Source organism: Rhinolophus sinicus, chromosome 2, assembly GCF_057876585.1.
Source record: "Rhinolophus sinicus isolate RSI-liver-muscle chromosome 2, RSI-T2T, whole genome shotgun sequence".
NCBI lineage: Eukaryota > Metazoa > Chordata > Mammalia > Chiroptera > Rhinolophidae > Rhinolophus > Rhinolophus sinicus.
The window spans coordinates 138,246,076-138,268,756 of record NC_142502.1 but is presented as its reverse complement, the minus strand read 5'-3'; the positions used below and the strand labels follow the sequence as shown (position 1 = coordinate 138,268,756).

The window sequence follows — 22,681 nt, the reverse complement described above, 5'->3', positions numbered from 1 at the left end:
TGATTCTGCAGTTTGTGGTTTCTGTTAACTCTCACGGTAGTTTGTTTCCCTGTGTATTTTGTGATTTTCGATTGAGAGTTTATCTTTCTTGGAACTTTCCTGGGGCAGTTACTTGAAGTTTGGTTTTCAAGTATATTCCTTGAAAGAAGCAGAATAAGTATACTTGTTTGCTTCTGGGCATACTACATTTTCAGCTTGGAATCTTTTAGGGCCTCCTAAAATTTCTGGCCCCAAATCCCAGTAAAGTGGGGCTGTGGTTCAGAACTCTCAAGAAAATATGTTTTATTTTTTATTTTATTTTCCACACAGAGCCAAAGCTAAGTCAGACACATATATCTATCATCTCCCTTTGTGGGGGTGGGATTTTTACTAAGCTTTTTCCCTTGTCCCTCTCATTTGCAGCCCTTTAAAACCCAAGCTCTGGGCCACCAGTGAATTAAGATTTGTTCCAACACAAACTCCAGCTTCAGAGCTCACTTCATAATGGTTGTTTCCGGGTGGTAGGATATGATAATTATAAAACCTCTGTTTTCCTTTCCCCCACACCCATTTACCCTCCCTCACTTTTGCATTACCTGTATTTTCTACAACAACTCTGTCCAATAGAAACATGAAACATACATGTAATTTTAAATATTTAGTAGTCACATTGAAAAAGTGAAAAGAAACAGATAAACATAAGCTTAATAATGTATTTTATTTAACCCCAATATATCCCAAATATTATCATTATAACATGTAATCAACATGGAAAATATTAATGATATTTTACATTTTTTAACACTTGGCCCTCCATATCTGGTATGCATTTAACATTTACAATATATCTCAGTTCAGGCCATCCACATTTCAAGCACCCATAGTCACATGGCTTCCATATTGGACAGCAGGGTTCTATAAAATAATAGCTAACATTTATCAAGTACTTACTATGTGCTAGGCAATGTTCTACGCCATTGTGTGGGTATTACAATTCATTCAATATTGCAATAACTCCATAAAACTGTGTTTATTATTGCCTCCATCAGCACAGGTTGCTGTTGTAATAACATTATACTAAAAGTTTCAGAGCTTTTACAAGCTATTTTCCTAATGTGACAGGGTGGAAGCCACCTTGTAGTCTTATTGACTCAATGAGGGAGTCGGAGAGAGATTAAAACTTATTCAAGAAGTTTGGTGGTGAAGAAGAAAAGTTAACAAGAGTGAGGGAAACATGAGGAGAGGAGACTTTTTGTAGAGTAGGGAGACAAGAATATGAACTTAGGCTGAAGAGAAAAGAGGGAGATGGAAAGTATGGGGGGGATGGCTGGGTCATGATATACACCACAGCTTCCCAGCTTGGGGGATTTGGGGGGGCATCAGAGCCTCGTGAGGGAGACAGACCAGATGCAGACACAGACAACTCCATCCTGTAGGTGAATGCTATGACAGAGTGGTGAGAGGTGGTGGTGGAAGGGGCTTCCAGAGAGGAGTTGAACTGAGTTGTGAAGAATGAAGTTAGCTAGCAGCCAGCAAAGAAGCAAAAAGGGAGGGCATTAGACTTGAGAAGTACTTGACTACAAGACCCAGTGACTGTGGTTGGATACAGAGGATGAGAGTGAGGATTTGAGGACAATTCCCAAGTTTCTCGCGTGGGCAAAAGGCAGAGACAGTAACACTTACCAAGTGCCTGTCTGGAGTCAGGCATTAATTCTGTGTACCACATACTCACTTCACTTAATTTTCACAGCTTCTATATAATGCTTGCCATTTCACAGATGTGTAAACTGAGGCAAGACTACTGGTCCCAGGTCTCACCATTAGCAAATAGAAGAGTCAGGATTTGAGCCCAGGGTATTCCAGAGATGGAGAAAGGAAAGTTGATGAGGGGCCAGAGCCAGGAGGGTGATCCAGGGGTGTGAGAGGAGAGCAGGTGTGAAGTGAAAGGTAAGCAGCCCGCAGACGTGTGGGATGGTAGGGCACTCCAGCAGGAGGAAGGCATGACCAGACTCTGGTCACCAGCAGAACTCAACAGCCCAGGAGGGAGGACAGGAAAGGTGGAGAGGAAGGGTTGGGGAACAGAGGTGGGGGAGGGGGCAGCAAGTTTTGGTTAGGGTAGGTGGCTGTCTGCTGGTGAGGAGAGAAAGCATTTGTGCACACGATCAGCTGTGAGGAGGAGGGTGGTAGAGGCAGAGGTATGAGTTTGGCAGACACTGGGCAGGGGAGATGGCACAGGAAGAGACTGGGGCCAGGTGAGGGTTATTGATGCTGTATCCAGAACACAGTGGTAGGTTTAGAGACCCTCAGAGGGTGACAAGTTCCTCTCAACCTACTGCAGGGGAAGCGACAACAGAGGAAGAGGCCCTTTAAAAAGCAGAAATAGAGGAAAGTGGGTAAAGGATAAATATCTGCAAAGGGAGGGAAATTAGGAAATTACAGGAGAGGAAAGTGTGAGAATGGGGCATAAAGAGAGGTAGTATGACGGTAGAACTCCCACCACCCAGCGCACCCTAGTACCCCCTCCCTAACCCTGTGAACGCCCGGTCTTGGAAGAGTGGGCTGCAGAGGGTGGGGGTGGGGGTGGAACCTGAGCCAGGCTAAGACCCGACCAGTCATTGGTTCTGTGCAGTGTATTTCTTCATCTGTAAAATGGGGTTAATGACAGACAGCTGAATGTCCAAGTATCTGGAAAGCACCACAACAAGGCAAGGTGTTATTTTGAAAGTCTATCGAATTAAATACGACCATGTGTGTCCATAGCCGAACGAATGCAAGTAGATGTGGTCAGTGTAGATTCAAGTCTAGGAACAGCCTGGTATATTTCCAGCTCCTCTATTTGCCCAGTTTAGCGAATTCGAGGTCAATGCTCATCCTCGCGTAGGGGAGGGAAGTGAGGGCCTGCGCTGGACAGGTGGGGTTCCTCTCTCCGGCTAGGGGCAAAAGGCCCTGGGGCCGCATTCAACTTGTTCCGTCTCCTTCGCTGCCCCCAGCACTTGGTCTGTACCTATCCAACTGCACCCACGTCCCTGCGGGGACTTTTCTCCCCTGTCATTTCTTTCCATATAGAACGAAATTCTCCTCGTCTGTGCCTCTTCCCAGCTCCACACCCTCACCCTCTTAGTGATATGTCCTGGTGAGTACTCATCCCCACTTTGTGGAACTTCCCCTATTCCAGGATTAAGGATGGGGCAGAGGAGAAGGAAGAAGAAATAGAAGAAAAGTTGGGGTAGGGGAGCAGAGAGGCAGGAGAGGGGAGAAATAGAAAGCCTGAGACAAAAATGTGAGAGAGGGCGAGACCAGCAGAGAGAGACGGAGATCCGGAGAGGCCAGGAAAAGAGACTCGCACAGATTCCTCAGCTCTTCCGCAGGCGTTTCTAGAGAGGCCTCCGCGGTGCTCAACCCTGGGTTTCCCAGGACGCGAAGGGCTGCTGGGTGCGGTGGCCTCACCTCCCCCTCCTCGCCCAAGGGGGCCGGAACGGCGTCCGCACGCGGGGGCTTTTCAGAGCAGTGGAGTGGAAAATAGACTTTAACCCGCTTTGTGGCGAAGAGGGCGCCCGGAGCGCTCTCGCGAAGCAGGGCTTCAGGCGCTCAGGAGGGCCACTGCCAAGACCCGGCCTGGAGTCCCTTCAGACTCACGCGGCCCGCGGACCCCCAGGCCTCCCGGCGCCGGGAAGCTCAGCACGGATCTGCGCACCCGAGCGGCGGCGGGGCGGCTCTGATTGACCCCGGCAGTGGCGAGGAAGAGAAACGCGCTGCGGTCCCCACCTCGCACTGGGCTGGCAGGGTTCTGGTCCCAGCCTCCCCACCACCGCCCAGCGCCCTCCTAGGCCTCGGCATGGTGTTTCCTGCGGCCTGGAAGGCCCGGGTGAAAAAGTTTGCAGAGTATCGATTCTCCTTCCCAACCACCCTCTCATCCCTCGGGGAATTATTGCACGAAATGGAAACTGGCTGGAGCAGAGCTGTCCACTACATCGCAGTCGCGGGTGGAAGGGGGGGGGGTTAAGGGAGGCCATGTGACCGCTGCGTTCCTGGGATGGCCGGTGTGTTTTCTTGGGGATGGGGTCGACTGCTCGGCCAGCTCCAATTTAAGACAGTGTCCCCGAGTCCCTGGCCTGGACCAGCCCGCCTGCACCTAAGCCCCGCGACCAGAGAAGGCAAGGAAAGCAGATTGCCCTGAGCGCTGAGGCCAGCCGTCCCGGTGCGAGCCGGCTGCGGTGGCTGTAGCTGGGCCAAGGGAGTGCTTCTGGACCCAGCGAACTGCGGCTTGAGGGCTGCAGGGCGACTGCTCCGGCGGCTCCTCTCGCGCTGTCTCCAGCACGGTTCCTTGTGAAAAGAACTGAGTGTCCCCTTTCTGGAGCTGTCCCTCATGACACCCAGAAAAGGCAAAACTTCACGAACAAGGTCGAGGACCAGGAGACAGATGGTGGGTGAGCGGGAGGGTCCCGCAGGCCAGGGGAGTGGGGAGATGGTTTTTTGGGAGAACCTATTTGTTGGACCCGAAACACCCACCCTCCACTCGTTTCCAAGTTGTCTGAGAACTGAAACGACATCCCGGGACAAAATGGAGAGGGTTCAACTGAGTTACACAACGGGGAGTGGGGTTGGAGTTTCTCCCAAGCCCCCGGCCCCTTGGACGCCTTCTCCAGCTCCAGCGCGTGTTGAGACGGTTGCAGCGGCTGCCAGACTCAGCTAAAGGGCGGAGACGCGAGGAGAAGCCAGCGGCGAGGGCTGGGGGAGGAGGACGCCTAGATCGCCCGGTAGAGACTCCAGTCCGGTTTTTGCCTCCGACTGCAGGTTCCCTCCTCCCCACCCCACTCCTCCGCCCCGGTACCCCCCCCCCGCCCCTCGCCCCTCCCCACCCCGCCCCCCACCTTGGGCAGGTGAGCAGTGGCCAATGGGCGAGCGCAGGGCAGGTGCCCGCTAATTCGCGCCTTGCTGCGCTGCGGCCGAGGCCCGGCTGGGTAGTGCTGGGAGAACCGGGGGCGGGGGTCGGTCGTGGCTGGACTCCGGAGGGAGGGGTCCGTGTTCAGCCCTCAGGCCGCAGAGGCAGCTCACAGCGTCGCACCGAGCCCGCGCCAGTGCCCGCGCCAGTGCCCGCGCCGGGAGCTGCCTGCTTGGCCGCAGAGGCCCGCGCGCCTAGCAGCGCGCCGGAACCAGAGTCAGCGCTCGCTGGCTCGCACGCCCCTTGCCTCTCCGCGCCTGGCTCGCCCGCAGGGGCTGAGCGCGGGCGGGCGGGCGGGGGAGGTGAGGGGTGCTGGTGTGTGTGCATGTGCCTGGCTGGGTGCACACCCCGCACGGTGGCGGCGCCAGGACGCGGAGCCCTCCCCAGAGCCCGGTTGCCTCTCTCGGCTCTGGCGCCCGCGACCATGTTCCAGCCCACAGCCAAACGCGGCTTTACCATCGAGTCTTTGGTGGCCAAGGACGGCGGCACCGGCGGGGACACTGGCGGCGGGGGCGCGGGCTCCCATCCCCTGGCGGCGGCCGCCTCGGAGGAGCCGCTCCGACCCACGGCGCTAAATTACCCTCATCCCGGCGCTGCCGAGGCGGCCTTCGTGAGCGGTTTCCCCGCCGCCGCCGCCGCCGCCGCCGCCGCGGGCGCCGGCCGTTCGCTGTACGGTGGGCCGGAGCTCGTGTTCCCCGAGGCCATGAACCACCCGGCGTTGACCGTGCACCCCGCGCACCAGCTGGGCGCCTCCCCGCTGCAGCCCCCGCACTCCTTCTTCGGCGCCCAGCACCGGGACCCCCTGCACTTCTACCCCTGGGTCCTGCGGAACCGCTTCTTCGGCCACCGCTTCCAGGGTGAGTGCCCACACTTGCCCGCCTACGCGGCCGGCCCGCGCCCGCGCTGCAGTGAAGCCGGGGAGGCTCGGGGGCTCGCAGGGCTGTTCGGAAGTTGTTTCGAGGAGGCTGCGGGTCCGCAGAGGCCATTCCCAAGCTGGGAGGAGCCGTGCCAAATCCATCGCGCTTCTGTCGCGTTGAGTTGCCTCCCAGAGAGCCGGGTTGGGACCTTCCGGCCTTCCCAGGAATGATGCGGGTCGCGACGCATCCTTGGAGCCTCTCCCGGTGCTCCCGCTGGCCAGTCTTAGTCTCTCTGCTGAGCCAGTCCCAGCCCAGAAAGCGCAGCGCCCGCCGCCCTCCCTTCGCTGGTGCTGGGCCTGGCATCATACTTCGCTCGTATGTCCACAACCAGCTCCCAGGGATCTGCACTCGCTGGCACGTCCCGGCAGGGGAAAGTCCACCCCTGGGTCTGTGCGAAGAAGAGGCAGCGGGCAGAGCAAACTGGCGAGTTAATTAATGTTCAGTGTGGATTGCTCAGCTGTCTTGGGATGTTTCTCAGCAACCTCGGCCCGACTTCCCCAAATCACAAGCGCCTCTCGGACGCAGGGTGAGGAAGGTTTGCCGTCGCAAACCAGCTTCCTCCGCCGCTTGCTGACTTTGAGAGCCCACCCGGCTTCTGTAGGACCGAAGGCAGTCCTCCCGGGCAAGGGACCGGGGCAGAAAGCTTTTAAGGTCGTAGGCGGTCTGAGCCCCCTCGTCTGCACTGGGCAACGGGTTTGCTAATGAAGATCCTCGACTGCCCTTACACACACACACACACACACACACACACACACACACACACTTGAATTATCTGACTTTCCCGAAGGAAAGATAGTTGCATTTGTTGGAGTTGGTTTTCTTCCTTGAATTGGTTGGAGTTTGTTTTTCTTTCTTGTTTTTAAAGAGTAGCCTTAATTTGTGCAGTAATTGCCTTAGTTTCCGGCCTTATTTTGTTAGTGTAGACCGGACGTCTCAGCCTTGTGCGGTTCCACGACTCAGAGCTAGGTAACCCGACTGTTAGTGAAACAAATGGAAACGACGTGGCTAGAGCTTGGGCTCCAGGAGCGAATCTGACGGTAAACCGGCTTTACACAGTCAAAGTAAATGAGATGTTTGGTACAATTATCTAGATAATAGGAGAAAAAATGATCTCTTGAAGCTTTAGTTATAGCTGCTTGTTTCACAGAAAGCCGCTTTCTCTGGTCCGGATTTGTCGGACTACTTTCTCAGTCGCATCTGGCTAGTAGACACTGATTCAACAAACCCCACAAAACAAGAGAATGTAATTATTTGAACAAGAATTTTTGTGGGCAGACTTGTCTCCCCTGAGAATTTCAAAGATTTGCCCAAATCATCCGGGGGAAAAAAATGCCTCCGGTGTCAGGAGCTTTGGGCAAGAAATCTGTCAATTAAAATCAATGTTTACTGATAAAATTTAGTTTTCTTCAAAATTGAGCAAACCGCGTCGATCCTCCACGGGCTGGGATCCCGGCCTGGGTCTCGAAATGCAGTGCCTTGAGACCGATTTGAGAGTCGCGGCTGTTTGAGAACCTTCAGGCCAGGGCGGCGGAGGTACCAGAAGTTAGGAGCTGGTGGAGGGACAGCGACTCGTAGGAGAGGGCAGAGTTGGTCTTAAGCCCTGTGGTCTCTGCTCAGCCGGAGAAGGCCTCTCCCATGGCGCCCTCGGCTTCCGACCAGCTCCCCCATACCCTCCGAGCCGCCTTTCCCACCTCTGGGCTCGCCCGCGAGGGCTCAGGGTGGAGGGCCCAAGCACCTCGCGAGAGATCCCGCTCGGGCTCTGAGCATCCCTGGCCTGGCGAGCCCAGATAAATCCCCCACAAAACCCTTTCGGAAATTGCCTCCGCTCCCTGAGCCATCAGTCCCGGCGGGCACGTTGTCGAGTTGAAAAACCGTTGGATTTTTCTCTCAAGAACCATGTCTGGACGAGGAGATGGAGCCAAGTGTGGCCGCGTTTTTGAACTCGGAAATCCCTTGGGCGCTGAAGGACTTTTTGAACCCTGAGACATTTTGGCTTCGGGGCCGGTCAGCGTCACTGTAGACCCGTGCGCGTCTCTGCAACCGAGCGCCCTGCGGACCCACCGGGGACCCGGGGCTGCGAGCTGAGCCGGCCCAGGCCCTCCGGCGCCGTGTTTTCTAGAGAACCGGGTCTCTGCGATGCTCTTTTCAGCCCCGTTTTAACACAAGAAACGGAAACCCTACACGAACGAAAAGGAACATGTCTGCACTCCGTGCGCTGCGCTCTCCGGCTGCAGCGTGGTCCCGGCGAGCAGGGAAGCGGCTTCTCCGCTAAGCAGGCGGTAGAAGAGGAAGGGCCAGCGCGGCATGATCGGGACCAGCTTTCAGGACCCCGAAGCCGGGAGAGGAGGGATCCGCTTTCGAAGCGTGGAGGGGAGGTGCTGGTGGAGACGAGGTGTTGGCTGCCCTTCCATGCTATTTCCCGGACTTTGGGAACTTTCCAAACCAAGGAGCCGCGTCAGGAGGGGGCCGTGGGAGACCTGGCCCTGTGGGACTGGCGACGGTAATGGGCCGGTGCTTCAAAGGGCGTCTTTGTTCCGGCAGGAGGAGGGGGAATGAGGTTATCTCCGCTGCCTGGCCGGCCTCTCCCTCTCGTAGCCCCAGGCCCCTCCGCCCTGCCATCCGTCCCAGAGCCCCGGGCCCGCCGCGGCTGCTGTGGAAGGGACTGCACAGCTTGAGCCCCAGGCCCTCCGGATCCTGAGCTCCCACCTCCAGCTGCTTCGTTCCTGGGAGTCTCTATTGCTAGTTCCCAGGCATTGCCTTGAAGTGGCCCGCAGAGAGAGGCTGTAGGAAAATGAGGTGGGGTGGGGTTCAGTTTCTCGCTCCAGGGAAGGCTAAGCCAGCCCCTTTCTACTTTCCCACCTGTCCTTGTCTGAAACTGACAGCCCTCTCTCACAGCCCAGAATTAGTGGGTCAAAACAGGCCACATTGCACCCCAGCCCCAAGCCTGTTCTGCCTTTATGGTCCAGTTAAGGGAAACTGAATCCCCATTAGAGATGGCAAGGCCTCCTCCCCATAGGTCAGAGTGAGAGGGGTCCTTGCACGTAGCACCTAAGCCACCACCCTGTACTTGCAGAAACATGTAGCTATTGATCAGTTTCTCCAGACGGTTAGTTTTGTACTAAACATCCCCCTTCTTACAGGGAAAAGCCCTGCTTCTTTTGAAATTAAATCTGTCACCACTTATCAGCATCTTGAATAATTTTCCTGCCCCCCCCCCTTCTTTGCGGTTGGGTCGAAAGGATCCCTATGTTTCTGCATATGTATATGGACACAGACTGTAGACACACGCTGTGTCCCCTGACAGGACATAACAAGGAACTGGGGTCATTCCCTCAATAAGGCAGACCCCAAACAATCTCGCTTTCCCCCAAATTACCCAGATTGGAGGCAAAGAAATATGTGTATGTCAGAATAAGAGAGAACTTTGTTGCTTCCATCCTCTACTTTCAGTTTATAAAGACAAACACAGAGAATTCCACCACACAAGTGACCGACACAAAGCACCGAATTGTGAAACAGCCATCAAGTGACACACACTGAGGTAGACTGCAGTCCTGCTTCCTCAGCCCGCACTGCCCTTCACACCTCTGCATCCCATTCTCTCACACCTATGGGACTCTCCACTGCCACCTCACCTCATTTGTCACTTCTGACCAGCCTGAGCCAATCGAGCTGCTAGAGCCAAATCCTGTGAGTACCGGCATGAGCTAGGCTTTCTCTCTCTCCAGCTCATTTTCCAGAGGAAACCACCATTGAGATTTCACCTGGGCTCAGAAGGATATTGTTTTTGAAGCAATTTGTTTTAACATCAACAAGAAGTGTCTGCTTCCCACCCACCTCTCCCACCTTTTCCTGGCCTATCATACTGGCCCGTACGCAAGACTTGAATCCTTCTCATTCCTACCTGGATCCTCCTTTCTCTCCCACTTCACCCTCACTGCCAGACCACCGCCCTGATCATCTGTCCCCTCCACTGCCACACGTTAAACTTCTCTTCCTTTAGACAGGCCTATGGCCCTTGGCCTGACCCCATCTTGAAGGGCCCAATGGGCAGGGTGTTCCCCCCTCCATTTCCTATGATGTGACCCCACTCTCTTTTGTAGCAGCACAGATCCAGTCACTTAAAATGGATAGGTGCCTGGAAGTTGGTGACTTCTCAGGGTCAAGGGACTTGGTCTCCCTCCACCCCCAGACACTAGCCCCTCATTCCTAGGCAACCCTGTTCTACAGAAAACCCCAGCAATAAAGCTTTCCTGTGTCAGTGTCCAAAGCCCAGGGATTTGGAGAAAGTAACGTCAGGCAGTTTCCACCAGCAGAGGGACATGAACCTGGAGAGTTTTAGCAACAGCATCTCAGTTCTGTGCCCGGCTTCACTTAACAGGGATATTTCCAGAGATGGGCGATCTCAACTGAATGATCCAAACAATTGTCTTAAGAACAAAACAACAGGTCACATTGAGTCAAACCAGTGGCCATTTCAGAGGGAATTAACTGGATCCGTCAATCTCAACAGCTAACTGTCAAAATATTCCATCTAGGGCTCTGCATTGTTGGTGGGTTAGGAGGACTGTTATGCGTATGTGCCAGTGCACGGGAATCCACAGGTGATGTCAGTGGCTGCTTCCAGTCTGTTAGCAGGGTGACCATGCCAGGGATTGTGTGAGGGCATGGTGGGGGGTTCATTGAGACTGGGGCTGTGGGTGGAAGCTTGTTTGGCTTTTGTAGTTCCTGACCTCGCCACCCCAGCCTGGTCTAGCCCAATGACAGCCCCTCCTCCTGCATGTAGGAGCTGACTCCCCTTGATGGCCAACATTTGCCAAAGGACAGTCACGCTCTTTGAGAATCCTGTATGGTGGTAGATGGGAGAAAGACAGTAGGGAAGCTGGAGCATATATTTACACATGCCCATGCAAGAACCAATCTATTAGACAGAAAGATGATATCTAGATATTTATAAACATGTTTCTTTAGCATGGGACTATTCAGGGATGAAGCAAAGTCTTTTGCCACGAGACCACTGAGAGTTTCCTGTGGGGAGAGGGTTTTACCCAAGGGGAAGGGGGAGAGAGGTAGGGAAGGGCAGAAGAAGAACCTGACCTTAGACCTACAGGTACTACCTGGCAGTTGACCTAGCCACTGTCCTATTTTTACCACTTGGAAGGTAAGCACCTGGGCCTGTTGGTAGGAATTTTCAAAGGGCTAGCAGCCTGAGCATTTTGCTGCAAAGCTGGTGTAAGCAGGTAGAAGGGGAGAGGTTCCTTGGGTATCCTTTAGTTTCTGAATCTGTGTTTGCATGCGGGATGCCTAACAACTTCGCAGTTCCCCTTATCACCTTTCTGGCGCTCAGCCCCTTCTTTACTCTTGGTCGGTCCACTTTGAGGGAGATATGACGGCCCAAGCGGACAAAGAGAGATAAGGGACTTTTCCCACGCCTTGGCCTCTTGGGTTGCTCCAGGTACTGTGGATCTGGGCGGGTCTGCGCCTCATCAGGCCCGGGCCCACCACCTGGCCCAACAGAAGCGCTGCTATTCCGTGCGTCCCCGGACCGGGTAGCTCTGGGATTGTGGGAGGTGTTGGGAAGGAGAGTGGCCTGAAGGAAGGGGCAGCAAATGGGAAAGGGGAGACAGAGGCGGGGTGTGTGTCGAGGATTGGAGAGGATAGCGGAGCTCTCAAGGACGAGCGCGAGCTGACGGGAAGGCCCCGGGCTGCGACTCACGGCGCCCCTTCTCTCTGTCTGTACCTGCGTGTGTTGCTGTCGGCGGCGCCGCCGCAGCGAGCGACGTGCCCCAGGACGGGCTGCTGCTTCATGGCCCCTTCGCACGCAAGCCCAAGCGGATCCGCACGGCCTTCTCGCCCTCGCAGCTGCTTCGACTGGAGCGCGCCTTCGAGAAGAACCACTACGTGGTGGGCGCCGAGCGGAAGCAGCTGGCCGGCAGCCTCAGCCTCTCGGAGACGCAGGTAATAATCACCCCGCCAGCCCGCGGCCGGCGCTGGCCCGGAGCCCCGATGGAGGTGGGGGCGGGCGGGTGCCGGAACGGCCCGAGTCCTCCCCCAGGCTTCCCCGAGCCCTTCTCCCGCCCAGCTCCGAAAGCCACATCGGCAGCGCTCCGGCAAAGCCAAGACTGACTTTAGACACCCGGACCTCCGACGGTGGTTAGCCTCGCAGAGGCTGCAGGACTTTTTAAATCAAGCCCCAAGGACCCAACAGAAGTGGGAACTAAATCTTATCCCGAGTCCGCTCCCGAAACCCGTAGGGAGGTGCCAGGTTATCAGGAAGTGGTGGGCCCTCTGTCACTCTCGGGCCGCACCAGTGGACACTGGAGCCATCCCGGCCCTGTGATTACTGCCCCCCTTCTCCCGCCTCTCTTCCGGGGCTCTCACGGTTTCTCGGGATGCCCAGGCCTTCCCCGCACTGGCTTTGCTGCAGTTCATGGGCAGAGTTGGTGGAGGCCTCGACTGCGCTAGCAGCAGGTGCTGTGTGGGGAGAGAGCCCACGTGTTCTCAGGCTAGAAACAGCAGCAGCAGCAGAGGGGATAAGCCAGGGAGCAGTGGCCCTGCTTGGAGTCGGAGGGCGGGCCTGATCTCCGCACAGTCCGGCCGGCAAGGCTCTGGAAACCGTGGAAATGGCTCTGGAAATGCGCGGCCATCTGAGAGGCCTGGATGTGGTGGAAAAATAGATTCTGGGTACTTGGGGGGGGGGGGGCTGTTTTCAATCACCTGAAGGGCTGTTGAGTTGGGGAGAGAATAAACTCCAATGGTGTTGGAGAGATTTGACCTGGGTGAAATTACAATTATCACGTAGTGTTTTTGTAGTTGATGATTAAGAAAAATTTTGAAAGAACTAGATGGAAGTGACAGGGCAGCAGGTTGGGGGTTATTGTAAGTACAGGCTTTGCCTTAAATTAATGCTGCTTGGAGGCAACGCCTACGCTCACAGGGAGTACGGCCTGCCGGAGGGGCTAGCTGCTGCCCTGGGGGCTGATTTCAGTGTCTGGTTGGGCCTCAGAAGACCTTACTCCCTTGGGTCCCTAACATCTCCCGGATTTGCAAATGAGAGAGGTCTGCACGCTGGCCTAACAGTTCCCTCCCCGCCGGCATTTCACCATCCTCTCCCCTTTCCTGTTTGCCTAGCCTCTACCCTCCACCACTCTCCACCCTCGTCCCGGGCCAGGACAAGTAGCGGGCCTTGGGGCGAGAGGGGAAACAATGAGGATAGGAAGGGAGCTTAGTAGGGGATTTAAACCCTCACTGCGTCGCCAGATCCCTGCGGCCGGCGGACCTCACCCGCGGGTCCTCGCGTCGCATTTTGGTATCTACTGTCGTCCTATCGGTTTGACGCCCCGTTTAATCAGTGCATTACTCCCGTCTCTGATGCAGGACCCGTGTTTTTTTCAGATTTACTACCTCGGCTGTTCTAACTACAGAGATACAGCTTACAAACAACGGAGTTAATTTTAAAAAAATATTTTAAAGAAAGACATGTTTTGTTTTGCTTTTTAAAAACACGTTAATAAAAGAATTCCCCCCTTTTCCTCCTAGCAAACAGCATTTTAAAATTGTTGTCTAAAACAAGGTGTCAATTTAAGGATGGTGTTTAGTTAACTTCATTAAAAAAGTAACAGTTGTTTAATTTTAATTGCAGAAGTGTAAGAAAACAAAACGGTTTATAATCCCACCACCCACCGATTAATACTTGTTGAAATAATGTCATTGTTTCTAAACTTTCGACTTTTTAGTGCATTGAGAGCATTTTTAATTAACTTTCTTTCAAATCGAATCTAGCTGCTTATTATTTGCTTCTAACAATGCCAGTTAGTAAACATAACAATTATTTCTTTCACTTTTATTATAAGATGTTTCAAACTTATATTTAAAACAAAACCAGATAGAATAATATAGGGTATCCAATTTCACTATCGAAACTCATGTCCAATCTTGTTCCATCTGTATGGATGACCTGGTTTTAGCATATGGAACAAAAAATAATAATAGAACTACGGGGGGTTTGAGCCTAAGAAACCTCCTTGTAGAGACCTGTCTTTCCAGGTGAGGACTCTGAGATGGAGAGACTGGGCAGAGCTCCCCAGGCAGGCAGATGCGATTTCAGTATCTGCCTCCCTGCTAACTGGCTGTGTAACCTGGGCAAGTTACTCAACCTCTCGGAGCTCTGGTTTTCTCATTCAGAAAAATAGGTTGTTTAAGGATTAAAGGCACCTACTATAAATTCAAGTGATATTAATTGTCATCCCCCGTCCTCCCCTTTCCCTTATTTAAAGTAATATATCAAGTTAGTGTTATAATAAGATTCAAACTTGGGCTTCCTGACTCTTAATCCGGTGTCTTTCTAGTATGTCCAGGCTCCTTTATCATCAGAGCTGTCTTTCTGTCCCTGTCATAACTGATCGTTTGGACCTGGGTTATATCATTAAGTAATTACTTATCCATCTTTCAGTATTTTCCAGGCAGGCTTACCTGTCATTTCCAGCTGTCAGCTACTTGTCAAGCATCAGTCATTCCCATCAGCCCCCTGCCATCTATTTCTACTGTTAATATCTATATTTGTCTCTCAGAGCTCTCTTATTTGACCCTCACAGATAAGCTGTTTATATCTAGCCTTGTACTCTGTCTTCTCTCATTAAACTGCCTCCCCCAAACTGGTTAATTTAGATTCCCTATCTTCTATTAATTATAATCTTCTTCCTAACAATAACTCCTATTTACCCAACTGTTTGTTATCTCTTTATCATCTGTTTTATCTTCTGTGTATCCACAACCCATCTCACACTTCCATCTCTATAGATCCACTTAGCAAGTGACACATAGTCCTAGGTCTCTATTGGTTGTCCCTCATCTCTGGCTTTATCTTCTTTCTGGGCCTCAGTTGCTGAATCTGGAAGATGGAATGAAGTCTAGGTCCCCTTCCAGCCCTGAGTTTCTGGCTCATCTATATTGCACTTCTCTGTGTTTCTATATAATCCTTCTTCCAAGTTCTCAGAGCTCACAGTCTATCTCCCACGTATCGTAATATGCACAGGACTTTGCTGTTGTTTAATTATCTGTCAGGTCCACATGTCAGGCTATAGACAGGCTGTCATCTATCTCGCAAAGAAATCTAAAATACTGATTCCTGGGCCCCGATCAGGAGATTCTCTTAGGAGTTCCAGGATGGGACCCAGAAAAGTTTTTAAAATAACTGTCTGGGTTTTTCTGATGAACAACAGGCCTGAGCATTTCAGCTCTGGGGACAGAAGCTGAGCTTTCCTATTTCTCGCTTGTACTCAGGGGCCCAGCTCAGTGACCAGCAAGGAGCGGATGCTCCGTACACGTTTTGAGTGAATGGGCAGACTTCATTTGATTGTACACATACCCATATGCTAACTTTATCAGTCATTTCCCTTGCTCTCTGCTGTCACTGCTCCCTTCTTGTCCCTCTGTTTTTCACTTTTCCCTTGCAATTTCATCTATATTGTTGACCTAGTTTTATCCATGGATAAAGCTTCAGGGAGGGTTAAATAAATCAGTGTGTGGGTCTTCATCCAGAGCTCAGGAGTCTCTGTACACCCAAAGCTTTAGTATGGAGATTCAGAAGGTGGGTACCCTGAGCTTCTTTGTTGGGGCAGGGTTATACGTGGGGAGTAGGGGATTTGTGCTGGGATGGCTATGGGACCACCCAGGAGGAGGAGAGAGTGGCCCCAGGTGAGGGCTCTTCTCCCTTCTGGCCCTAATCAGTTGCTCCTCACCACTGTGGTGGAGCCCTGGATTCTGACCTGGATGATGCCCATCTAAGCTTGGTCCTGGCAGCTGGTGGGGCAGACCCAGGCCTGAGTCAGGTCAGATCCACGAATGCGAGTGAGAGAATGAGTGTGTTAAATGGGTGTAACGTTGTGCCCACAATGTGGGGCACATATAGGCTTAGTGTGATTGATGCCCAAAGGTCAGATGATATCATATGACACATCAGATGCTGGCAAGTCATCATATAGCATGGAGTGCAGCTCGCATGCCTCTGTGCTTGTGCATGACGGGAACATGTTAGTTTTAGGAGAGAAAACATTGGTTGCTCCAGCCAGACTAATTGGTCGGTGTTTCCAGCTGCCTCCCTTGCTATGAACAGTTCAGCAGGCGTTTCTTGACCTTCCCTGGCTTTGAGTTTAGCTGAGCTGTGAGGGGAAAGGGAACAGAAATGTGGTCCTTGGCCTTGGAGATTCCTCATTTAGTGGTAGGACCTAAATGCAAAGTGTGCACACTTGTGGGATAGGCACAGGGTGAGCGACTGGAGTTCCCTTGAAGTCACAGGTGTGGGCTGACAGAGGTCAGGGGAGACCTGCATGGGTAAAGCCTCCCAGGAAACCTCAGGCCCAGAAGGCGTGGACAACACATAGGATTCTACGTTGGTGGGAAGGAAGGGGAAGGTTTGAGGTGGGAAAATTAATAGGAAGCAGGACCTCTAAAGTTTGGCCACTATCTTGGAGCCAGAGAGCATGGAGGGAGGTCTTAGGAGACAGGAGTGTGTGGTCACCTGTCTATGGATTTTTTTCCCCCAGGGGCATGATAAGTAGACTTCCTTGGGTCCCTTCCTGCTCTGGAATGCTCTGCCTTTTGGGGGATGTATGAGAGGGGGATAGCCAAGTGACGTAAATTTTAGAGGAAGGTCAAGGGACCTTTGTTACTAGCTCACTGTATGTTTTCAAATGGACTTGTCCCTCCTCTAAGTCTTGTCTCTTCTCCAAGAACTCTGGCACTTGAAGTTCTAGGTCCAGTGGGCGGCAGAAGGGGGCAGGGGAGATAAGAAAGACTAGGTGGTTCTCTGAGGCTATGGTCCTGAGGAGGCACGTAAATCCTATGAGATTCACCTGAAAGTGAGGGCAAGCATCCAGGATGGTCTGAGAGAGGAGACAGGAAGGCTTAGGGTTATGATTAATGGGGGGTCAGAGGTGACCTCAGGTTGGGGGGATGAGAGTTCAGCTTAGCATGACATTGGGCTTCACCCTGAGAGTAGGAGCAGATCACATGATCAAATGATAGGAAATGGATCCCCAGGGGAGAGGGCGGGGAGGGGTTAGAGGAGACTGAGGGGTGGCTTGATTGATGTCTCCAAGCCTCTGTCTAGTCTGAGGACTTTCTCTGTGTCTGAGGATGACAGACTAGGAGGACACAGGCCTAAACCAAAGCAGAAGAGATAACAGTAAGACATAAGGAGGAACTTCTTGTATTAAAGTGACAAGACTCAAATACCCCTTCACAGGGGTATTTGAACTTCTTGAGGAGAGCACAGGTATGTATTCACGCGAAAGTATGCAGGGGCTGAGAGCCACAGACACTTCCATTTGGGATGGGCTAAGGTTGGGGAGTAGTAGAAAACAAGGGATCCGGGCCTGGGTCATTCAAACAGTAGGTTATTCAAAAGTAAGACCTGAAATATGGGTTGGAGCTGTAGTTTGCTTGTTAGTTCATCTGTCCATTCGCTCGTGCATTAATACATGCGTGTGTGGTCATTCATTAATGCATACTTTGATCTATCTGCAAATGCACTGATGTCTTCATTCATTCATTCATCTGCAGCAGTTTCACCTTCTTCATCCTGCCGGACTCAGACTGACCCTTGTCCCCTCAACAATGAGTCTCCCTTCCCCAGCTTCCCTCTATAAGTGTTTAATCCAGGCTACAACATGGAAAATTAAGAATTGACCATCCACAGAACTAAGCCAAAGAAGGATCACATCTCTTTGGCAATTAGCACTACCCAAATCCTTTTGTTGATTAGGCCTCAATCCTTCTGCCATTGATGTTCTCCTGTTTTCCGGGTCTGGCCCAGAGCATAGGGCTGGGCTACCTCACTTCTGAACAACTGGCTGAACAGACCTGGCATGTGTCCGCTGGGACTCCAAAACAGACTCACTCATCACTTTGGTTCTCCAGGTTCCCATAATCCTGTGAAGAGACAGGTTCCAGCAAATACATTAGCGCACTGCTGGGCTCACTGTTACTGGGACAGAGAAAAGGACTAAGGAAGTACAGACAGGCAATGGGGCAGGTCCAGTGACAGAACTTCAGAGCAGGGTTTTGAAGGCTAAGTAAATTTCAGGTGGGGTCACTTAGGCCAAAGCGGAGAATCTTGGAAGGGTCTGTTTATCTGAAAAACAGAGACGTTCTGTGAGGCAGGGACTTGGGAGACCATGAGGAACGACTCCCCAAACCCCAAGAGGTCAGAGATGGGGTGGTTCCTCTCACCAACACCAACATCCCAACTGAACTTTTGAGGCTTAGAGAGAGGTGTATGGGGGTGTGGGGTGGGGACATAGGTGCAGAAAAAGTACAGTCTCCTAAGGCAGCCTCCCACAGAGCTGGGCGCCACACTGCGTGACCTCTGTTCTCTAAGGAAGGGGCTCTGGGTTCACCCCAGAATTGCCTGGCTGGATTGGAGAGGTCATGGGGTTTCACTCTTACCACGCACTACACTCAGAGCCCAGTTCCCTTTCTTTCCCAAGTAAAACATAACTAGGAATTGTTATCAGTCATGCATTAAAGAAAATTCAGAAAAGTGGAAAGAAGAATAAAAGTCAGCCATACTTTAGTTACATTTCCTTCCAGTCTTTTCCCCCCATGCATAGATTTTGTTTTTCCATGGTGTGATCACACTGTGCCCAAACTGTGCATCCTGCCGTTTTCACTGATATTACTAAGTCCTAAGCATCCCCCTGTTATTACAGTCTTTGTAAACAGCATCTGGACACGCGGCCCAAGGCTGTTCTCTGGAAGATGGCCAGGCCGCCTAGGGAGAGGGTTTATAGCCCTGTCTCTAGACAGCTTGACAGCCTTCCTTGACCCTGGTTGTTTTCATAGAGAAATCATGAAATCACTTTCATTGGGATGTGTCCGGAAGCTGCTCCTGTGTCTGAAGCTCCACCATTGAAGCTTTTTTTCTATGGGCCCATGATGCTGGGCAAGGATAGCAGGCTGGGTCTGTCCCATCATAGGTAAGTCTCCTTCCTGGAAGGAGACTTGGGAGTGTGTGTGAGTGAGAAAGTGCAGAGGGATCCATCTGTCCTGTCCCCGGTACTGCTCAGGGCTGCCCTGGATCTCGCCATCACCAGGCTGGCCTGCCTAGCCCTCAGCCAGCCCCTTGGGTTCTCAGGAATGCCGCCCCAGCCCAGCATGCAGACCTGACTCACGCACTGCCTTGCACAGGAGGCAGGGTGAGCTTACCCGCCTACTGGATGGCACAGTCACAGCAGGCTCCAGGGCGGGGGTGGGGTGGGGTGGGGGGGAGGCAGGGGCCAGGCTGGCTGCCAAATGGTTATGCTGAGAACCACCCAGGGCCCAACCAGCCCTGTTCCCAAGGAAAGGTGGGAATCCAGAAGCCCTGCACCTAGAGCATCTGCCATCCTTCCCATCTACCTGAGGTGAGACATGTAGGTGACAGGTTTGAACCTTGACCTGAAAATGAGGGAAGGAGACCTTCTCCTCATTCCATCCCCCAAGGCCAGGCCGCTCATCTCCTGTCCCTGCTGTCTGCTCTGCATAGCACTGAGCACCGTCTGTTCCTATCCCCAGCCTGGTGCTCTAAAATCCAGGAGGCAGGGTAGGCTGTGCTATGGACACCTTGGGGCGGGGGCCAGTTGGGAGAGCCCTGGTTGGGTGAGCTCCAAGGAAGGGACAGAGGGGAGTGTCTTGGAATTGTCAGGGTCGGGAGTCCTGGCTAGGAAACTGCTCCCTGGATCCAGAGGCCAGGCCTGCTTTTGGCGGCCGCTGCTTGGCTTTTGGCTGAGGCCTGTGCCTTTTACTCATTCTCAGGGAGCAGGGGTTGGACTGGGTAATCCTCCTGAGGACTGCCCTCAGCTCTGCCTGGGGTTAAAGGCTCTCCCCTCAGCAGTCAGGGCCATTGCCAAAACCAAGGTGCTCAGGATCATTCCACACACACCACTTACGACTCACCACCCACCACCCACACGGGCACCATGGATTGCCCCAGCTGCAGTTTGGCACTACTTGCTTTTATATGTGCTGTCATTTCCAGGAAACCATCCACATCTTGTAACCTTGCCCACTCTGCATCACCTCCTCCAGGGACCCTCTGGAGCAAAAGCCCAGGAGGTGCCCTGGAGCTGCAAGGGACCTAGAAAGTATTTCTCCTATAGCCGATGGACATAAGCCCAGAGAGGGACAGGAACTTAGCAGAGGATCAGCACTCAGGCCCCTCCCAGTGACTCAGGATGGTCTGGCCTGGCTCTGCAAGGCCAAATACAGAAATGCATGGTCAGGAGGAGCTGACAGACGGAGCATGTGATGACTTTTCAGATGTTCTTTCATTTACTGTTCCCATCGACCCTGTGAAGGAGTGATTATTATCTCTTCTCTAGAAACTGGTAGAGACCCAGGTCTGCCTGGCTCCAGGATGCTTGGCAGCTCCCTGACCCCTCCCTTCCCTCTGTTGAGAGGGACAGGAAAACCACCCCCCTCTGGCCCACTGTGTCCTCTCCCGGCCCAACAGGCCTCTAGAACCACCAGGTCGCAGCTGGCCAGAGAGGACTCTGGCCTCAGTTTCCCCATCGGGCTCCCAGCTCAGCCTGAGTGCTGAGGCCCTGTTGGCTGCTCGGGGGGGCTCCTGGGTGTTTCTCACCTGTGCCCCTCCCTCCCTGGCCCAGGTGAAGGTGTGGTTCCAGAACCGGAGGACAAAGTACAAGCGGCAGAAGTTGGAAGAGGAAGGGCCCGAGTCTGAGCAGAAGAAGAAGGGCTCCCACCACATCAATCGGTGGCGTATTGCCACCAAGCAGGCCAATGGGGAGGACATCGATGTCACCTCCAATGACTAGGGTGGGCAGCCATGAACCCATGAGGGCAGAGTGCTGCTCACTGCTGTCCAGGCCCCTGGGCTGGGCTCAGCTGGACTCTGGCTGCTCCCTGGCTGGGCTGTGGGGTGGCATCAAGTCACAGCCCCATAGGGCTTGGAGCCTGGGGCCACCACCGACAGAGGGACAAGAAATGGGCTGGCTGAGGCCTGGGACTGCTCGACCTTCTCCTCGGAGAAACTGCCTGCCTGCCTGGGCAGGCCGCTGGCCACTGCTGCCTCCCAGCCACTCTCCATTTCTCTTATCTTCTTTTTGTTTTGATGTATTTCTGTTTTAATTTATTTTCCAGGCACCTGCTGTAGTTCTTAGTGATCCCCTGTGTTTCCCTTCCCTATGGGAACAATAAAAGTCTCTCTCTTAATGACATGGGCATCTAGCACCAACTCCAGAGCCCATGGGCCTGGGGTGGTGGATTCTGGCTCTGGGGGCCAGTGGGGACTGGCAGAGCAGGCTAGTTCAGGGCCTGAAAGCCTGGGGTGGGGCCTTGGAGACTCATTTTATTAACACCCCTGCTTTGTCGGTGGTTCACCTGGTTTCTAGCTCCAATGTCACAACAATGTCACAAGAGAAACTGAGGTGAGACATAGGGAAAGACCACCCTGTATATGAGGGAGCCTATATGCTCAGGTCTTTCCAAACTTATTGAGCAATGAGAATCAGGCCCAGGTGGGTCAGGGGAGAGAGAGGGCATGTGTATTCCCCATGCTTACGAGACTGGTAGCTTTTCCAGTTGAGGAGAAACCAGAAAATGAAGGGGCGTATTGGGGGCTGGGTGGAGAGGGCACACTTCCCAGAGGCTACCAGTCCCAGCCCCAAGTCCTGGCCCCACCCGGTTGCTCACTTGTCCCCAGAAGACCCCTTGTGCAGTTTATAGCTTCAGAGACTGGGCTTGAGGCTGAGCCTGCCACCGGTGCCCGAGGACTCAGGGCCTCCCAGCCTGGGAAGGAGCTCCAAGGCAGGGCACACCAACCTCTTTAGTTCCCCTGGCTTCAATTTGTCCACTTGTATTTCCTGCTTGTTACACACCAACGTTTCCTTCATCCTCAAAAAGCAAAACCCGGGGCCAGCCCGGTGGCTCAGGCGGTTAGAGCTCCGTGCTCCTAACTCCAAAGGCTGCTGGTTCGAGTCCCACATGGGCCAGTGGGCTCTCAACCACAAGGTTGCCAGTTCAATTCCTCGAGGTTCAATTCCTCGAGTCCCGCAAGGGAATGGTGGGCTCCGCCTCCTGCAACTAAGATTGAACACGGCATCTTGAGCTGAGCTGCCTCCCAGATGGCTCAGTTGGTTAGAGCACGTCCTCTCAACCACAAGGTTGCCGGTTTCGACTCCGACCAGGGGATGGTGGGCTGTGCCCCCTGCAACTAGCAACGGCAACTGGACCTGGAGCTGAGCTGCGCCCTCCACAACTAAGACTGAAAGGACAACAACTTGAAGCTGAATGGCACCCTCCACAACTAAGATCGAAAAGACAACAACTTGACTTGGAAAAAAAAATGGCTTGGAAATACACACTGTCCCCCAATAAAATCCTGTTCCCCCTCCCCAATAAAATCTTTAAAAAAAAAAAAAAAAGCAAAACCCGTATTCCTAATAGCCTTTCCCCTACGCCATCCAGACCTGTCTCTACTTCTTCCCTCCCAAGTGCCCCCCAACCCTCTGCTGATGCTGACAACAGTCACCAACAAGTTACCGCCACCCTCTTGTGGCCAAACTCAACTGCTTCCCATCTGGCTTCACCTGCACCCCAATCTTCTGGCCATGCACCCATGACTCCCCCCCCACCTTCACTCCAGTACCCCTGACACCTCCTCCTCCGCCTCCCCGAGTCCTCCCCAGTCTGGGCCACGCCTCATCGCCTCTGTCCACCCCAGGGTCAGTCCTCCTCATTGAGCCCTCGGCTAGGGGCTTCGAATCCAATGCCAGGACTTCTCTTTGGCTCCCTGGTTTACACCTTCAGCTGACCTCCGGCCTCTGCTGAGCGGCAGACCCAACCA

At 53.3% G+C, this 22,681-nt stretch overlaps 1 protein-coding gene across 2 annotated transcripts; it reads left to right on the top strand.

Annotated features, from left to right (window-relative positions):
- Positions 1 to 3,519: 3,519 nt before the first annotated feature.
- On the top strand, positions 3,520 to 21,051 carry EMX1 (empty spiracles homeobox 1). Of its 2 annotated transcripts, none has more exons than XM_019712877.3 (4): positions 3,520 to 4,402; positions 4,626 to 5,778; positions 11,612 to 11,796; positions 13,234 to 15,200. In XM_019712877.3, exons 1-4 carry the CDS (start codon positions 4,346 to 4,348, stop codon positions 13,288 to 13,290), a joined length of 1,452 nt encoding a protein of 483 aa, XP_019568436.3. In that variant the 5' UTR covers positions 3,520 to 4,345; the 3' UTR covers positions 13,291 to 15,200. The 2 variants fall into 2 exon arrangements, with proteins under 2 accessions (XP_019568436.3, XP_019568434.3); XM_019712875.3 differs by lacking the exon at positions 13,234 to 15,200 and adding an exon at positions 20,484 to 21,051 and having other exon boundaries at positions 3,525 to 4,402.
- Positions 21,052 to 22,681: the final 1,630 nt, after the last annotated feature.

Bases quoted from the DNA above. Each gene is read 5' to 3' on its own strand.
- EMX1 (XM_019712875.3), top strand. From the start codon at position 4,346: ATGACACCCAGAAAAGGCAAAACTTCACGAACAAGGTCGAGGACCAGG. The intron at 4,403-4,625 runs GTGGGTGAGCGG...CGCCTTCTCCAG, and splicing joins CGAGGACCAGGAGACAGATG to CTCCAGCGCGTGTTGAGACG. The intron at 11,797-20,483 runs GTAATAATCACC...TCCCTGGCCCAG, and splicing joins TCAGCCTCTCGGAGACGCAG to GTGAAGGTGTGGTTCCAGAA.